This window comes from Macrotis lagotis, chromosome 4 (genome assembly GCF_037893015.1).
Source record: "Macrotis lagotis isolate mMagLag1 chromosome 4, bilby.v1.9.chrom.fasta, whole genome shotgun sequence".
NCBI lineage: Eukaryota > Metazoa > Chordata > Mammalia > Peramelemorphia > Peramelidae > Macrotis > Macrotis lagotis.
The window spans coordinates 80,771,734-80,789,302 of NC_133661.1; the positions used below are offsets into that span (position 1 = coordinate 80,771,734).

Here is a 17,569-nt window from a genome sequence, read left to right on the forward strand (position 1 = left end):
CTAATACATTATTGGTGAATCTGTGAAATAGTGTAACAGTTTTGGAAAGCAATTTCGAATTGTGCAAATAAAATAACTAAATGTCCATACCCTTTGAACAGAGAGTTCATTACTATATTTCTACTCTCAAAGAATCTATCAATAAGATGAAACTTCCCATACACTAAAATATTTATAATAGCACTTTTTGTGATAACAAAGAATTGGAAACAAAGTACATACCCACCGATTCAGAAATGTCTAAACAAATAGTGGCTTATGAATATAACAGAATATTATTGTCCCACAAGAAATGATGTATTTGATTAATACAGGAAAGCACAGAAAGGACTGTATGAAATAATGCAGAGTAAAGAAAGCAGACACAAATACAACATACAAAACAATAAATAAAAGAACAACTATATATCAAAAAATCTAAAGTGAATAACAAAATTACAAAGATCAAATAGAATTTGAATGAAAAGATATGAGAGAGGATATCACCAACCAAACCCTTCATGGAGGTGCATAGGTTTTTGACATTTTTCAATGTATTAATCAGTTATGCTGATTTTTTCCTATCTAAAAATACTATTTGTTAAATGAGATGAGAGGGAAAGGAATACTTGAGATAACTATGATTAAGGAAACAGAAATCATCAATAAAAACATTAAAAAAATAGAATTGACTAAATAGACACCAGTAACTCCATGAGACATCAAGAAATAGTAAGATGAAGTCTAAAGACTGAAAAAAATATAGGCAAATTAGGTATCATATAGCAAAATCAACTGATCTGGAAAACAAACTGAGGAGAGGTAATTTAAGAATCATTGGACTATTTGAAATCTATGAACAAAAGAAGAACCTAGATATCACATTTCAAGAAATCACAAAACTGTCCAGTTGTCTTAGAACCAAGTGTAAAGTATAAATTTAAAGAATCTGATAGTCACCTTCCTTAAAGAAACTACAAAATAAAAACTTTCAGGACTTGTATAGTTAAAATCCAGCTCTCTTAAGTAAAAAAAAAAAAAATTACAAGTAGCCAAAAAGAAAGAAATCAAGTGCCAAAGTGCCTTAGTCAGAATACTAGATGATTTATATCAGCTAAAACTAAAAGGAGAGCTTGAAATATGAAATCCCAGAAAGCAAAGATCAAGGCTTACAAACGAGAATAATCTACTAAACCTGAGAGGTAGCAGTGTCAGGGGTCAATGATCCTTTAAGAAAAAACTACTATGTGCAAGGCCAGAGAAAATGAAATTATTTTCTTTTCCGGATTCCTGGGGGGGGGGGGGTGTCAGAGTTGACTTCTTAAAGGGGTTGATGAGTAGGAATTCCTTAGGTAAAAAATAGGAAGAAGGAATTCCAGGCATAGATAAAATAGGGTTAGAGATTATAGGGAACTGCTGTAAGAAGATTTTCCTCTACTGATGAAACTTTTTGGAACTTAATCTTGGGCTCCAAAATATTAAATAACTTGCCCAAGGTCACTCAGTCACTACTTTCCTCCTAAAGCTCTGCCCAAACTTACCTCTTGTTGACCTCTTACTCACACAATATTGCAACCCGTTATCTTCTACTTCTGTCCACACTCACTCCACAAATCTGACCTTTAAGTCTTGTCAATTCTACCTTCCCATCTCTCATAAACAGCCCTTTTTTCTTGCAAGGCAATGGGGTTCAGTGACAATATCCCTTCTTCCACATATAGTTATCCCCCTCCAATTCAATAAACTACATTTTCTCCCTCAGTGCCTTTGGGATCAAATATAAAATCCTCTGTTTATCTTTTAAAGTCCTGTATAATCTTTCCTTAACATTTTTCTTATATTCTATTCGTTCACTTTAGTAAATTAAAATAAATATGAACAATTTTGTTGAGTTGAATTGAAGTCCTTCACAAACTTGCCCTTCTTATCCTTTATTCTTTATTCCCTTCTACATACTTGACTGTCCAGCAATACCTTCCTTATAGCTGTTTCTCACTCATCTCTCATCTCTTGACTACTTTTCACTGGCCATTCCCGTACCTGGAGTATACTCTTCACTCTGACTTGCATCTCCTGGTTTTCCTGGCTTTCTCTTATGTTGCAACTCAAATTCTGCCTTTGGGAGGTCTTTCCCAGAGCCTCCAAATACTAGTGCCTTCCCTCTGAGATTACTTTCCAGCCACTTTACATATGTAGCTTATATGTACATAATTGTTTACATTTTGCTTCCCTCATTAGAATTCAAGATTCTTGAGGACAAAAAGTATTTTTACCTCTATTTACCTTGGCATGTATCAGAGTGGCTGAAACAGAGTAATTATTTAATAAATGCTGGCTGGCTAGCCGAGTGATAGTATGTGTGAGAGGCAAGGCTTTGCATTACATCTCATTGCCCCTCACATATAAACTAGACTTGAGACCAAACAGAGCCAGAGCCATGAGGGCACCATACATGTTGAGGAAGTACAGCAAGTTGTATGGTTTGACTGGAGTGTAGTGTGTGAAGAGGAGCGATATGAAACAGCTCTGGAGAAGTAGAATGGAACCAGGTTGTGGAAAGTCAGGATTGTTGGTGGGAAGCAGAAAACTGGTGTGACCAGAGAAGGGAGAATCAAGTTGGCAGAGGAGTAGGAAGAACATCCCATTTAGGAGCATTTTGGGAGCCAGAGACTGAAAGAGAAAGCCAAGACTCAGCACTGGGATAGGAAAAGTAAGAGGTTTCACTGGTTCTTTGGGGCAGGATGCCGATTGCCATGATGACAAAATATTTTAGTATAGAGGTTAGAATGCTGGGCGTGGAGTCAGGAAGTAATGAGTTCAAATCTGGCCTCAGACACCAGTTGTGTGATCCTCAGCAGGTCACTTAACTCTGTCTGCCTCAGTTTCCACTCTGTTGGAGGGAAAAAAGAGGATTTTCTTACACTGACCCCTTACCTAGAGGAGAGTACAGCAGTGGCTATAACTATTATATTCCTTTCTCTGTTATGTGACTATAGTCTAGAAGTTTATAAGAAGGGAATTTACCTGGCCTTAACATATGTGCCAGCTTTATTTATAAAAAAAATTAAAACAATCCAAGTATTTCTCTAAGCACCTCACAGTATTCTTTTCTTACCATCAGAAAGAGATTCATAGTCATAATCATATTCATCCTCCTCATCCTCCTCTTCTTCATTATTAGCAGGGGTAGGATTGGCATTACCACCATTACTGGTCTGTGTTTGCATAGATGCCAACTGATGAGCCTGTTAAAATTAAAATAACATAAAATGTAAACATTAATCTGCTAAATTTTGTTTTCTAACTTTTAAATGTATTTTTAATGCCAACAATCTCCATCAAAGATTTATTGACTTTAGCTCATTTAAAGGGAAAAAAACTCAGATCTTTAGGACTATCAATACCAGAATCAATGTCATTACTTCTACTGAAATTCTACAATCCTAAAAAGCCCATATGAAAGAAAATTTATTTTCTTATTAGCATATATATTCCCATTGCTAAGAATTTTAACAGAATTGTATGATACTTGAAGGCCAACATGAGGTCAAAGCCAAGTGACCTGGATACAAGAGGATCAATGGATCAGAGTAGCCTATTGAATAGCCAGACTCAAGGTAACAGTGATGCTTGAATGTTGTTGTTTAGTCCTGTTTGACTCTTCATAACTTCATTGACCCACTGTCCATAGGGTTTTCTTTTACCTTCTTTGTTTTTTTATAAATATTTTATTTGTTTTCCAATTATGTACAATAGCAGTTTCTACCAATCATTTTTTTTGCAAGGTTTTGAATTTTACAATTTCCCCCCCCTTCTTTCCGCCCCTCCCAAAGAGGGCAATCTAATATAGTCTTTACATTTGTTTCCATGATATACATAGATTGAAATTGAATGTATTGAGAGAAAAAGATAGCCACAAGGAAGAAAATATTAGCTATATCAAAATTATGTAATATGTAAGATAACTTTTTAAAAAATTATTTATTTATTTAATTTTTAGATTTTTGCAAGGCAATGGGGTTAAGTAGCTTGCCCAAGGCCACACAGCTAGGCAATTATTAAGTGTCTGAGGCTGGATTTGAACTCAGGTACTCCTGATACCAGGATTGGTGCTCTATCTACTGCACCACCTAGCCACCCCTATTTTTTGAATTTTACAGTTTTTCCCCCCTAATCTCACTTCCCTCCCCCCCCACCCTCACAGAAGGCATCTGTTAATCTTTACATTGTTTCCATTCTATAATACACTGATCTATGTTGAATGTGTTGGGAGAGAAATCATAATCTTAAGGAAAAAAAATATGAGGCATAGCAAAATTACATAATGATGTTTTTTTTTTTGTTAAATTAAAGGTTAGAATAGTCTTTGGTCTTTGTTCAAACTCCACAATTCTTTCTTTGGATACAGGTGATATTCTCCATCACAGAAACCCTCAAATTGTCCCTGATTGTTGCATTGATAGAATGAGCAAGTCCATTAAGATTAATCATCAACTCAATGTTGCTGTTATGGTATACAATGTTCTTCTGGTTCTGCTCATCTCTCTCAGCATCAGTTCCTGCAGATCCTTCCAGGCTTCTCTGAATTCCCATCCCTCCTGGTTTCTAATAGAACAATAATATTCCATAACATACATATTCCACAATTGATGGATATTCACTCAATTTCCAATTCTTTGCCACTACAGAGCTGCTATGAATATTTTTGTACAAGTGATGTTTTAATTTTTTCAGGATCACTTCAGAGTATAGACCCAGTAGTGGTATAGCTGGATAAAGGGTATGCACATTTTTATTGCCCTTTGGCTGTAATTCAAAATGGCTCTCCAGAAAGGTTCGATGAGTTCACAGCTTCAACAATGAATTAGTGTCCCAGATTTCCCACATCCCTTTCAACATTGACCATAGTCCTTTCTTGGTCATATTGGCCAGTCTGAGAGGTGTGAGGTAGTACCTCAGAGATGCTTTAATTTGCATTTCTCTAATAAGTAATGATTTAGAGCAATGTTTCATATAAATAGGGATTGCTTTGATTTCCTTATCTGTAAATTGCCTCTGTATATCCTTTGACCATTTGCATAAGACAACTTTTGAAGATCATAATCTTTGGTCTTCGTTTAAACTTCAAGGATCCTTCTCTGCATACAGATGGCATTCTCTATCACAGATGCCCTAAAATTGTCCCTGCTTAGTGCACTGATGGAGTGAGCAAGTCCATCAAGGTTGATCATCACCCCCATGTTGCTGTTAGGATGTAATGTTCTTCCAGTTCTGCTTATCTTGCTCAGCATCAATTCATGCAAGTCTTTCTATGCTTTTCTGAAATCCCAGTCCTCCTGATTTCTAATAGAACAATAGTGTTCCATAATGTACATATACCACAATTTGTTCAGCCATTTCCCCAATTGAAAGCATCTCCTCAAATTCCAATTCTTTGCCACTACAAACAGACTTGCTATGAATAATTTTGTACAAGTGATGTTTTTTACCCTTTTTCATGATCTCTTCAGGGTTGAGACCCAGTGGGGTCAAAGGGGATGCACATTTTTATTGCACTTTGGGTATAATGCCACATTGTTCTCCAGAAAGGTTGGATTGGTTCACAACTCCACCAACAATGCACCAGTGTCCCAGATTTCCCACATCCCCTCCAACATTGATCATTATCCTTTCTGATCATATTGGCCAATCTGAGAGTGTGAGGTGGTACCTCAGAGATACTTTAATTTGCATTTCTCTAATTAGAAATGATTTAGGGCAATTTTTCATATGACTATGGATAGCTTTGATTTCCTCTTCCTAGAATTGCCTTTGCATATCCTTTGACCATTTGGCAACTGGGGAATGGCTTTTTTTATATAAATTTTACTAAGTTCTCTATATATTTTAGAAATTAGTCCTTTGTCAGAAACACTAGTTGTAACTGTTTTCCAATTTACTACATTCTTTTTGATCTTGCTTACAGTGGTTTTGTCTTTGTAATCAAAATGTAATTAAAATAATTCAGTTTGTTTTTTTATAGCGTTCTTCATCTCTTCCTTGGTCATAAACTGCTCCCCTTTTCCATAGATTTGACAGGTAAACTACTCCTTGTTCTCCTAATTTGCTTATATTGTCTTTTATGTCTAAATCCTGCACTCATTTTGTCCTTTTCTTGGTATAGAGTGTGAGATGTTGATCTAATCCTAGTTTCTGCCATCCTAAACAGTTTTCCCAGCATTTTTATTGAAGAGAGAGTTCTTTTTTTTTTAAGGTTTTTTTGCAAGGCAAACGGGGTTAAGTGGCTTGCCCAAGGCCACACAGCTAGGTAATTATTAAGTGTCTGAGACCGGATTTGAACCCAGGTACTCCTGACTCCAGGGCCGGTGCTCTATCCACTGTGCCACCTAGCTGCCCCCCCCCCTCTATTTCTAAGCCAGTACCAGACAGTTTTGATGACTGATGCTTTATAATATAATTTTAGATCTAGTAAGGCTAAGCCATCTTCTTTTGCTTTTTTCCTTCAAATCCCTTGATATTCTTGACTTTTTGTTTCTGTATATGAATTTTGTTACTATTTTTTCTAGCTCATTAAAGTAATTTTTTTTGGAATTAAATAGGTAGTTTAATTTAGGTTGAATTGCCATTTTTATTTTATTAGCTCAGTCTCTCTATGAGCAGGTGATATTTGTAGTTATTTAGATCTGATTTTATTTATGTGAAAAATTTTTTTATAGTAATTTTCATAGAGTTTATGAGTCTGCTTTGGCAGGTAGACTCCCAAGTATTTTATGTTGTCTGAAGTTATTTTAAATGGTTTTTCCTCTTTCTAACTCTTGCTGCTGTATCTTGTTGGTAATATATATATATATATATATATATATATATATATATATATATAAAATATAAAATATAAATTTTATATATATATATATAAATGTTGAGGATTTATATGGTTTATTTCATATCCTGCAACTTTGCTAAAGTTGCTAATCATTTCCATTAGTTTTTAATATGGTTTTTTAGGATTCTCTCATATTATCTGTAAAGAGTTAGAGTTTTGTTTCTTCCTTCCTAATTCTAATTTCTTCAATTTCTTTTTCTTCTCTTATTGTAGAAGCTAACCTACCTTCCTTCCTTCCTTCCTTCCTTCCAAGGCAATGGGATTAAGTAGCTTGCCTAAGGCCACACAGCTAAGTAATTATTAAGTGTCTGAGGCTGGATTTGATCTTAGGTACTCCTGACTCCAGGGCCAGTGCTCTATCCATTGCGCCACCTAGTCACCCCTGAAGCTAACATTTCTAATGCAATATTGAATAGCAGTGGTGATGATGGCCATCCTTGTTTCATCCCTGATCTTATTGGAAATGCTTCTAGCTTACCCCCCATTGCATTTAATGCTTTCTGATGGTTTCAGTTAGATACTGCTTATCATTTTAAGGAGCAATCCATTTATTCCTACACTCTCTGGTGTTTTTAGTAGGAATGGGTGCTGTATTTTGTCAAAGATTTTTTTCAGCATCTATTGAGATAACCATATGATTTCTGTTAGGTTTGTTACTGATAGAGTGAATTATGCTTACAATTTTCCTAATATTGAACCAAGCCTGTGTACCTGGAATAAATTCTGCTTGGTTATAGTGTATTATCTTAGTGATATCTTGCTATAATTGCCCTGCTAATATTTTATTTAAGATTTTTGCATCCATATTCATTAGGAAATTGGTCTATAATTTCTTTCTCTGTTTTGACTCTTTCTGGTTTAGGTATCAGTACAATATTAGTGATATAGAAGGAACTAGGCAGTTCTGTCTTCATGTATTTTTCTAAATAGTTTATACAGAATTGGAAACAATTGTTTTTTGAATATTTGCTAGAATTTACTTGTGAATTCATCTGGCTCTGGAGATTTTTTCTTAGGGAGTTCATTGATGACTTGATGAATTTCTTTTTCCTGAGACAGGGTTAATTAGGTATTTAATTTCTTCTTCATTTAACCTGGGCAATTTATATTTTTGTAAATATTCATCCATTTCACTTAGATTATCAATTTTTTGGCATACAGTTGGGCAAAATAGTTCTGAATTACTTAAATTTCTTCCTCATTGGTGTTCACCTTTTTCATTTTTGATACTAGTAATTTGGTTTTCTTTTTTTTAAAATCAAATTAACCAAAGGTTTATTTATTTTATTGTTTTTTTTTCATAGAACCAACTCTTCCTGCTTTTGATTTTATTAATTTTTCCTTTTTTTAGAATTTCTAATTTGGCATTTGAGGATTTTAATTTGTTATTTTCTCTAACCTTTTAGTTGTCTACTCAGTTCATTGACTTCCTCTTTCTCTAACTTATACTTGTAAGCATTTAGAGATATAATATATTCCCTAATAAGTGCTTTGGCTGTATTCCATAAGTTTTGGTATGTTGTCTTGTTATTGTCATTATTTTGGATGAAATCATTAATTCTTTCTATGATTTTTGTTGCTTGATCCACTCTTTCTTGAAAATGAAGTTATTTAATTTCCAATTAGTTTTAGGTCTATTTCTCCATGGCCTATTATTGCACATGATTTTTACTGCATTATGGTCTGAAAAGGAAGTATTCATTATTTCTCCCTTTCTGCTTTTGATTATGAGGCGTTTATTCCCTAGTATATGGTCAGTTTTTGTGTAGGTACCACATACTGCAGAGAAAAAGGTATATTCCTTTCTGTTCCTTTCAATTTTCTCCAAAGGTCTATCATATCTAAGTTTTCTAACATTCTATTTAGTCCTTAACTGACTTGTTTATTTTATGGTTAGATTTATCTAATTCTGAGAGAGGGAGATTGAGGTCTCCCACCAGTAAAGTTTTGCTGTCGATGTCTTCCTGTAACTCATTCAGCTTCCCCTCTTAAGAATTTGGATGCTTGGTGCATTATACCACAATTATATTTAGTATTGAAATTACTTCAATGACTATAGTACCTTTTAGGAGGATATAGTTTCTTTCCTTACCTTTTTTAATGAGATCTATTTTTTGCAGCAGCTTTGCTGAGATAAGGATTGCTACCCCTGCCTTTTTCACTTCAGCTGAAACATAACATATTCTGCTCCCCACCTTTTACCTTTACTCTGATTATATCTTTCTGCTTCAAATGTTGTTTCTTGTAAGCAGCATATTACAGGATTCTGTTTTTTTTAATCCACTCTGTTATTTGCTTCCATTTTATGAGAGAGTTCATCCTATTCACATTCAAAGTTATAATTACCAATTCTTCATTGCTCTCCATGCTATCTTCCCTTCGTTTGTATTTCTCCCCCTTTTTTTTTTAAACCTTATCCCTATTCCCCAGTATTTTGCTTCTGAAAACCACCTCCTTTAGTAGGTTTATCCTCTTCTATCCAACACCCCCCTCCCTTTCTTTCTCCTTTCCCTTTCCCTTTTCTTCTTCTTCCTTCCCTTCCTCCTGTCAGTTTCTTCTTTCCTACCTCCTCCCACTTTCCCCTCCTAATACTTGAAAGTTAAGAGAAGTTATTAAATTCAAGTGAGTGTGTTTTTAATTCTTCTTTGAGCCAAATCTGATAAGAGTAAGATTCAAGCAGTTTTTACCTCCTTTCTTCCCTTCTACTGCAATAGGTCCTTTGCACATCTTCATGTGATGTAATTTACCCCATTCACTCTCCTCCTTCCTCCCATCTCTTTACTGTTTTCCCTTTTTAAGGATATATTATTTTTCTAACAAAGTCATGGACAAGTCATGAGTGTCTATTACTTTTGGCTAAGTATATTCTCAAGAGTTATGAGAATCTTTCTCCTAGGTAGGGATATGGCCAGTTTAATCTTACTAGATAACAGTTTTTTTCCTTTTCCCTTGTTTACCTTTTCATGTATCTCTTAAGTCTCCTGTTTGAAGATCAAATTTTTTGTTTAGCTCTGGTCTTTTAATCAGGAAAAGTTGAAAATCTCCTATTTCATTGAATGTCTATCTTTTCCTCTGGAAGAGAAGGCTCAGTTTTGCTGGATAGTAAATTCTTGGCTCTATTCCAAGCCCCCTTGCTCTTTGAAATATCATATTCCAGGTCCTTTGATGCCTTAATGTTGATTTAGTCAGGTCCTGTGTAATCCTGACTGTAGCTCCTTAGTATTTGAATTGATTTTTTCTTGCCATTTGCAGGGTTTTCTTCTTGATCTGATAGTTCTGGAGTTTGGCCACAAAATTCCTTGGTGTTTTCATTTTGGGATCTCTTTCAAGGGGGGGACCATTCTTTCAATGATCATTTTGCCTTCTGGTTCCAGTTATCAGGGCAGTTCTCCTTCACTATATTCTGAAGTATGGAGTCCAGGTTTATTTTTTCCAAGGTTTTCAGGAAGTCATTTAATTCTTAAATTGTCTCTCTTGGATCTTTTTTTTCCAGGTCAGTTGTTTTGTCAGTGAGGTATTTTACATTTTCTTCTATTTTTTCTATTTCATTTAACAGATTCTTGTTGACTCATGAAGTCACTCTCCACAGATTTCAATCATTTTTTAGAGAAGAGTTTTCTTCGTTTACCTTTTGTGTCTCCTTTGGCAATTGGTCAATTTTAGTTTTGAAGGAGTTTTTATATTTTTCCATTTGCCTGTGTTTTTTTTTTTTTAGGTTTTTGCAAGGCAATGAGGTTAAGTGGCTTGCCCAAGGCCACACAGCTAGGTAATTATTAAGTGTCTGAGGCTGGATTTGAACTCAGGTACTCCTGACTCCAGAGCCAGTGCTCTATCCACTGTGCCACCTAGCCACCCCCTAATTATGTTATCAAAGGATTTGTTTTCTTGTTGTAAGATATCAATTTTTTCTTGCCTAGTGTTCATTTTCTCTTGCATTTCTTTTCCCAGTTTTTCCATTTCGTTTTTAAATTCCTTTCTGATCTCTTCTAAGAAGTCTTTCTGGGTTGGAGATCATATTCTCCTCTGAGTTGGTATCCTTATCTTCAAGGTAACATCCAATGGACCCCACTTTGCACTGACCTTTCTTTATTTTGGGCTCTTTCTCTAGGTTTTTGTGTTGGGGGAGGGGGTGGTTCACAGACCTTTGGTGTTGAGATTCCTAGAGGCCTTGCTCAGTGGGGTTAGGAACTCTGGGGATTACTCAGTGGGCTGGTCAGTAACGGGGTGCCAGAAGCTTAAAACAGTGCCTGACTTCTCTCCGACATCTTGCCTGGAAGTCCTCCCATGGGGTTTTCTTGACAAGGATACTGGAGTGGTTTGCCATTTCCTTCTATAGTTTTTGGTAGATAGTGGTTAAGTAACTTACCCAGGGTCACACAGCTTCTAAGTGTCTGAAGTCAGATTTGAACTTAAACCTTCCTGATTCTAGGTCCAGTGCTCTCACCTGTTGTGCCACTTGGTACAAACAGTAATTTTGATATAGTTTCATTTTGTGATAGCAATTGTCTTTTTTATGTGTTTCTAGTGATACTGGTCTGATTCAGAACATTTCACTCTGACCAGACAAATCTCTGGAGTGCTTTTTTTCCTTTCCTTTATTTAGCTCTCTGTCATCTGAGTTTGGTTTTTGTGCCATACTTATTTATAGCAATTGCTCTCTTTTGTTGTATTTTTAATTTTGTGGTTTTTAAGAGTGGATATCACTCCAAGGAAATGTACAAAAGCTGTAGCTATTAAAGAGCAGATTTCAATATTCTCAGAAATATTTCAACAGCTGTTGTTGTAGGGAAAGATAATTTGATTCTTGTCTTTAAATCCCATAATGAAACAGGATCAGTCATGTCAAAGCACAATCAATCAATCAACAATTAATAAATATCTATTTAACTTCTCTTGTGGCAGGCAGTATACTAAGGATCAGGCTACAAAAAGAGGCAAAGGATAGTTCCCTGAAGTGGGTTCAGTCTAATGCAGGGGTGGGGTGGGGGTGGCAATGTGCAGAAAGTATGAGCAAAGTAAGTTATATGCAGGATGAACAGGAAATAACTAACAAAGGAAGGTTTCAGAATTAAGAAGGATTGGGAAAGGCTTTTTAGGCTTAAAGGAAGTCAGGGAGATCAGGAGGTATGGGGGACCACTAGAGAGAAAGGGGCGCTTCCATTATGAAGCATTTGGAATGCTAAACACAGGGTATGAATTTACTGAGTAGGGAGGGAGCTGACAGGATTGGACCTGCAATTTAGAAAAATCATTTTGGTGGTTGAATGTAGGATGTTTTGGAGTGGATGAGAACTGAGGCAGGCAGACCATCAGCAAACCCACCAGCAGGTAGGTATGGGATGAGGAGGGCCTGCTCTAAAATGGAGGCAGTGTCAAAGAAGAGAAGAGGGTGTATTGGAGATATATTGAAAAGATGTAATTGACAGGCCCTGAAAGCAGCTTGGATATATGGTGGGATGGTTAGACATAGTAAGGATTCCTGAATGACTCCCAGGTTGGGATCTTGAGGGCCTAGAGAAGTTGGGCAAGGTTTAGGGGGAAAAGATAAGGTGTTCTGTTTTTGAACATATTGAGTTCAAAAAAATCTATGGACATCTAAGAAAAGAAGTCTGATGGGCAGTGGGAGTTGTGAGATTGGAGGGCAGCAGAGAGATTATATATCCAGCAGAGCAGGATACATAGATTTGAGAATCAACAGCACAGAGACAATAAGTAAATTCAGGGGATTTGAGAAGAACACCAAGAGAAGTAGTAATGAGAGAGAAAAGAAGATCATTCAGGACAGAACTTTGAAGCATACTTATGAGTGGAGCACATGATCTGCAGGAGGATTCAGAAAAGGACACAGAGAGGTAGTGATAAGATTGGCAGGAGAACCAGGAGAGAGTGGCATCTGGAAAACCTATCTAGTGTTCTCATACTTTATTCTCTAAGTATTCTCTGATGCCAAGACACTGGTTTCTTTTCTATTGCTACACGAAATATTCTAACCCCCGACTTTCTGCATTTTCCTTAGCTCTGCTTCCTGACTTCCTTGATGTCTCAGATAAAAATTCTACCTTCCATGTGAAGCCTTTAATTCTTTAATTCCCTCTGATATGATCTCTATCCTGTATAGATTTGTTTGTCTCACCTATTACACAGTAAACTCATTGAAGGCAGGGACTGTTTCTATCTTTCTTTGTATCCTCAGCACTTATTGCTGTGTTTGGTACATTTGATCCTTACTAGCTAAGGGGGTAAGTCATTTTATTTCTGAGTTTCCATTTCCTCAACTGTAAAAAGAAAATAACAATACTCATACTACTTATTACACAAGGAAGTTTACACACTGTCAAAAAGTATGCAAATGTGAGTCATTTAAAAACTCTAATATTGTCTAAACATAAAAGAACAGCAAAAATTCCTTTTTTCCCAAAAAATAAAAAATTTCCAAAGAATATAATTCCTTATATTTTTATCATATTTCCCAGTGTGCAAAACACTATCACATTTCTTATCAGATCATTATAATTATCCTTCATGAGAGGTAACGTAGATATTATTTTGCCAATTTTATGGATAAAGATTCAACAGAAGTTAAGTGACTGAAAATAGGACCAGTAGATAGGAGAGCTATGACTAGAACTCAGGATTCTGTTTCCTATTTCATTGTTTTTCTGTTATTGCCTTTCACAGAACATTTCAAAAATTCCAAAAGAAATAAATTTCACAAAAATAAAGACTTTTGGAAGAGGGATAATAATAATAATTTTTATCCAAATATAAATTAGAAAATCAAAATGCAAATACAGTAAACTGCAAGGTGATGGCCTTGGGGGGGGGGCAGGAAAGAGGGAGGTGATCCAATTCTTTTTCATTCCATCCAGACCTTCGGGATCCTCTGTAGGTCCTTTATTTTGAAGAACTGGAGGGTCCCACTTAATGGTGAGCTGATAAATGTTTGACAAACTCCTTTCACAAAACAACAGAGGATGGGGCCCCCATTTAAGTTTCATCTGCATTGTTAGCATTTTAGTTGTCCCTTTCTTAAGTCTGGAAATCCATAAAGCAATAACTCAAGCTTTCCTTGTAGTGGATTAACAAGGTGTAAATGCTCTCTTCAAATTTCAACAACTGGCTCTGTCTGGTCCCATCCCTTCTCCTCTCCACTACCATATGCTCCCACTGTGACTGCACCATGAGTATCACCAGGGTATTCATGCTTCCCTTTGTACCTCCTGTTCCTTCTCCTTCTCCCTCAATCTCCACTAGGTCCCTTCCCAGAAGTTGCCCGCTATGACTGCATCTGATCTGTGTCTTCTGCACTTGGATAGACTACAATACCAGTCTCTTGCTTTTTGTTTAGATTCTTTCTTCCCCCACCTCTAGTTTCATTTCTCCCAGTTTCCAGAATTTCTAATTGTATTAATTAGTTGGGGAAACATAACCAAAAATTAGTAATTTATTCTCTTGATTATTGTTTCCTAGTAGCAAAGAAAAGGTCACAGGAAATATAAAAATGCTACTATTTCTTTATTCCTAGTGTGTCATACTATTTTTAGCATCTCTTTGTATTAAGAGAACATACCTTTTGTTTTAATATATCCACTGGAGTCTGATGAGCTTTCAGTTTTTTGTTTTTAAGAAGTACTTTTCTCCTAAGTTGGTCAGGTGAAGGAAGCATTGGATCATCAGAAAAATCACTCTCGAATAAAAACTTGGCAACTAGTTTTTCTCCAAATACAGTCTGAAATATCAAATAGAAGACAAACTTCTGTTACTCGCATCTAGGTCTGCTTGCACTAGGGTAGAAGACCCACATCTGCTTCGGTACAGGGCTGCCTTTCCATAACTGTTCTTGGCAGACAACTAGGGAAAGAAATTTTTTTGAGAGTCTTTGGCAGGAATGGTAAGAAGAGAAAAAAGCTGGGAAGGCATGAAGAAAGTTCTTTCATGAAAGGTGAGTAATAAACCCTCAACAAGTTTCCTTTGAAATAAGTGTTTTATAGCATCATTTAGAAGATTGGTTACTTAGCTAAGAGCAAAAACCTCCCCAGCATCCCATCAGCAGAGCTAAAAGACAAAGCTAAAAAAAAAGCAAACTGACTCCTCCTTCCCAGTTTCCACCCCTCCTACCCTCAGATATTTAACCACCAGAGTGTGCTACTGATCAAAATTTCTGATCCAGTTTAGTAGAGTCTATCATCTCTTATGATGTACTCTAACAAAGATAGAGGTATGCCTGCCTGGGCTCACACCAAGTTTTTGACAGCTGTCAGAAAGTGAGCTACCTCTCTTCCCCAGCTCTATGCCTTATCCCATCAGGTGAAGGATTTTAGTGTGAATGCATTTATCCATTGAGAGTCTAGATTCATGATGCTTTCATTTTTCTCCTGTTTCTGCCATGTTTCAGCAGAGTTGGTTCACATATATGGTGACTGCATTAAAACACTTGGGGGGCCCAGGAGACCATGCCTTCTTCCCAGACCGAGGCTATCCAAAATGTGGCCTCCTGTGGATTTACTAAATGCTTAGTAAAGGAAGCTGAGCTATCAAAGAGCTCTCATTAAATGGCAAATCAAAATATATTGTATATTTTTCAAAAAACTTTTAAAAGTAAAGTTGGACAGCCCTGTTCTAGACCAAACAACCCACACTGTGGTTTGGCAGGGGCAAATCAATGAGAGCTCAAGAGCTCCAAAACACAAAGATAAATGGTCTGACTCATTCCTTCTTGTGGTAAGATGGTCCCTACCTTGGGTGCTCTACATATGACAGGTGTCCTACCCGCCAGGTCCAAGATAGGCCCTTCTCTTCCTGGTTGCATAAATCCCCCACAGGGTGAGTCTGCTCATGCCTCAAGGTTACAGACTCAATATTAAAAGTCTTACTGCAAGAAGGTGGTTGTGGTAAAGCACAAGTTGATTTTAAGCAGATAGTATCTTGTTTCTCTTTGTTGATTGTCCTTAAGAACTTATACCTCAGTTTTTTATAAGCTATCTTACTTTGCTTGGTCAAACTACAACCTGTTAACCCTTCCCTTCTTTCTACATTTAATACTTCTGTATGAGAGAGTTAGCTAGCAAGGGGGCAGGGGAGTAATGTACTATACAGGGATGTAGTATACTCCTACTACATTTACAATTGGGTTCTTTTCTATTCCATATTTATTAATTCATTAAGTTCTAAAGACTTTATTATATTAATAATAAGTTAGCCACCTTTCCCTGTTTTTCTCCAAATGAAGGGACTTAAACCTTGGCATTTCAGCAATCTCTCTATCTCAAAGATTAGTCAAGGGATAGATACATAAGAAGCTTGAGCTTGTTCAGGGAAAGTCCTGGCCTTCTTTGCTGTCTGAGAGTTGCCTTGTGAGATATCATAAGAGTACTCTGGACTTTATCAGATCATTCCAGAATTCTTTGGTTGCAGTCAAGAAAAGTTCCAGGTATACCTCAAACTGTGTTAATTTTGTGAATAGCTACTTAAAATCAGGAAAATTCTCAGTAATATTTACAGGAATGCTGTCATGATATTCTCTCAGCATTTAAACTAACACTCACCTTGAAAATTTCTGCCATTTTTCGTTGCTGAGGCAATGAACAGTGATTTTCTATAGATATTATGATAGGCAGGTCCGAATTGATGAAGGCACTGCGATCAATGGCTTCAACAACTTCCTAAAAGAGCCAAAATATAATACATATACTTTTTTATAGGAGCACATATGTAGTATATAAGAAAAAATGCATAATGTCATATGGGACAAGATACCTATAAATACTACTGTATTTAATTTGTGAGCATTTAACTTGTCAGCACAAATCGATGCTGTCTCAATGTGAATTATGTGAATATACACAAAGATATATCAAATCACTGAACTTCATTTTGTAATTAAGTAAGGTATCAGCTCTTTCTATGCACAAATTCATTAATTTTTTTTGTCATAGCTAAGGAGATAAATTGGATGTAGAAAACTGAGATGAAATACTAATGTCGCTCCCTGTCTTCAAAGTAGTCTAAATTTGGGACAGTCAGGTGGCATAGCCTTGAAAGTGACCTTAGGGGAGAAGACTCCCTCCTGGCAAAATCTTTTTTAGCCCATGCTACTTTAATACCTGCCATAGGATATGGTTTCTGGTGGTAGCAGATGCCCATCTCCAAGAGGTGGTGGTGGTGGTGGTAATGAAGGTAGTATCAACAGGAAAGGGAAGGAGGATGACGTTGTTTCTACTCAAACTGTTTGGGATCTCTTTTGCTAGGGATGAGTCAGTCCTATTGAGAGTCAAACAAGAACTGGGCTTTCACTGCCAAAGTGACTAAAGAAATTTTGGAAGCCTTGGAAATTGCCATGCAGTTTTGTGGAGTCTTTATCTACAGTCAATCACTTGGCCAAGCTAAATGCATGAACTGGTTACTCAACAATTTCAACAGAAATTGTTGATAATGATGATGATGATGATGATGATGATGATGATGATGATGATGATAATAGCATATATATTAGTATCTTAAAGTTTGCAAAGTACTTTAAATAGATCTCATTGATCCTCAGAATACCACTGTGGAGTATATTATTATTATTCCCATTTTATGGAGGAGGAAAGAGAGGGGTTAAAAGACTTGCCAAGAAGCACACAGCTCGAGTCTGAGGCAGGATTCAAACTGAGACCTTTCTGATTCCAAGCTCAGCCCTCTATCCACTGTGCAGTTCAGCAGCTT

At 36.3% G+C, this 17,569-nt stretch overlaps 1 protein-coding gene across 3 annotated transcripts in view; it reads right to left on the reverse strand.

The window, feature by feature from the left end:
* PLCE1 (phospholipase C epsilon 1) overlaps positions 1–17,569 on the reverse strand; it is a 332,730-nt gene that overhangs the window by 50,836 nt on the left and 264,325 nt on the right. For all 3 annotated transcript variants that reach the window (XM_074233338.1, XM_074233336.1, XM_074233337.1), the window contains exons 18-20: positions 16,408–16,524; positions 14,433–14,591; positions 3,095–3,224 (exon numbers count right to left, since the gene is read on the reverse strand). In XM_074233338.1, coding sequence (XP_074089439.1) covers positions 3,095–3,224; positions 14,433–14,591; positions 16,408–16,524 — 406 coding nt within the window. The remainder of the gene's footprint in view (positions 1–3,094; positions 3,225–14,432; positions 14,592–16,407; positions 16,525–17,569) is intronic.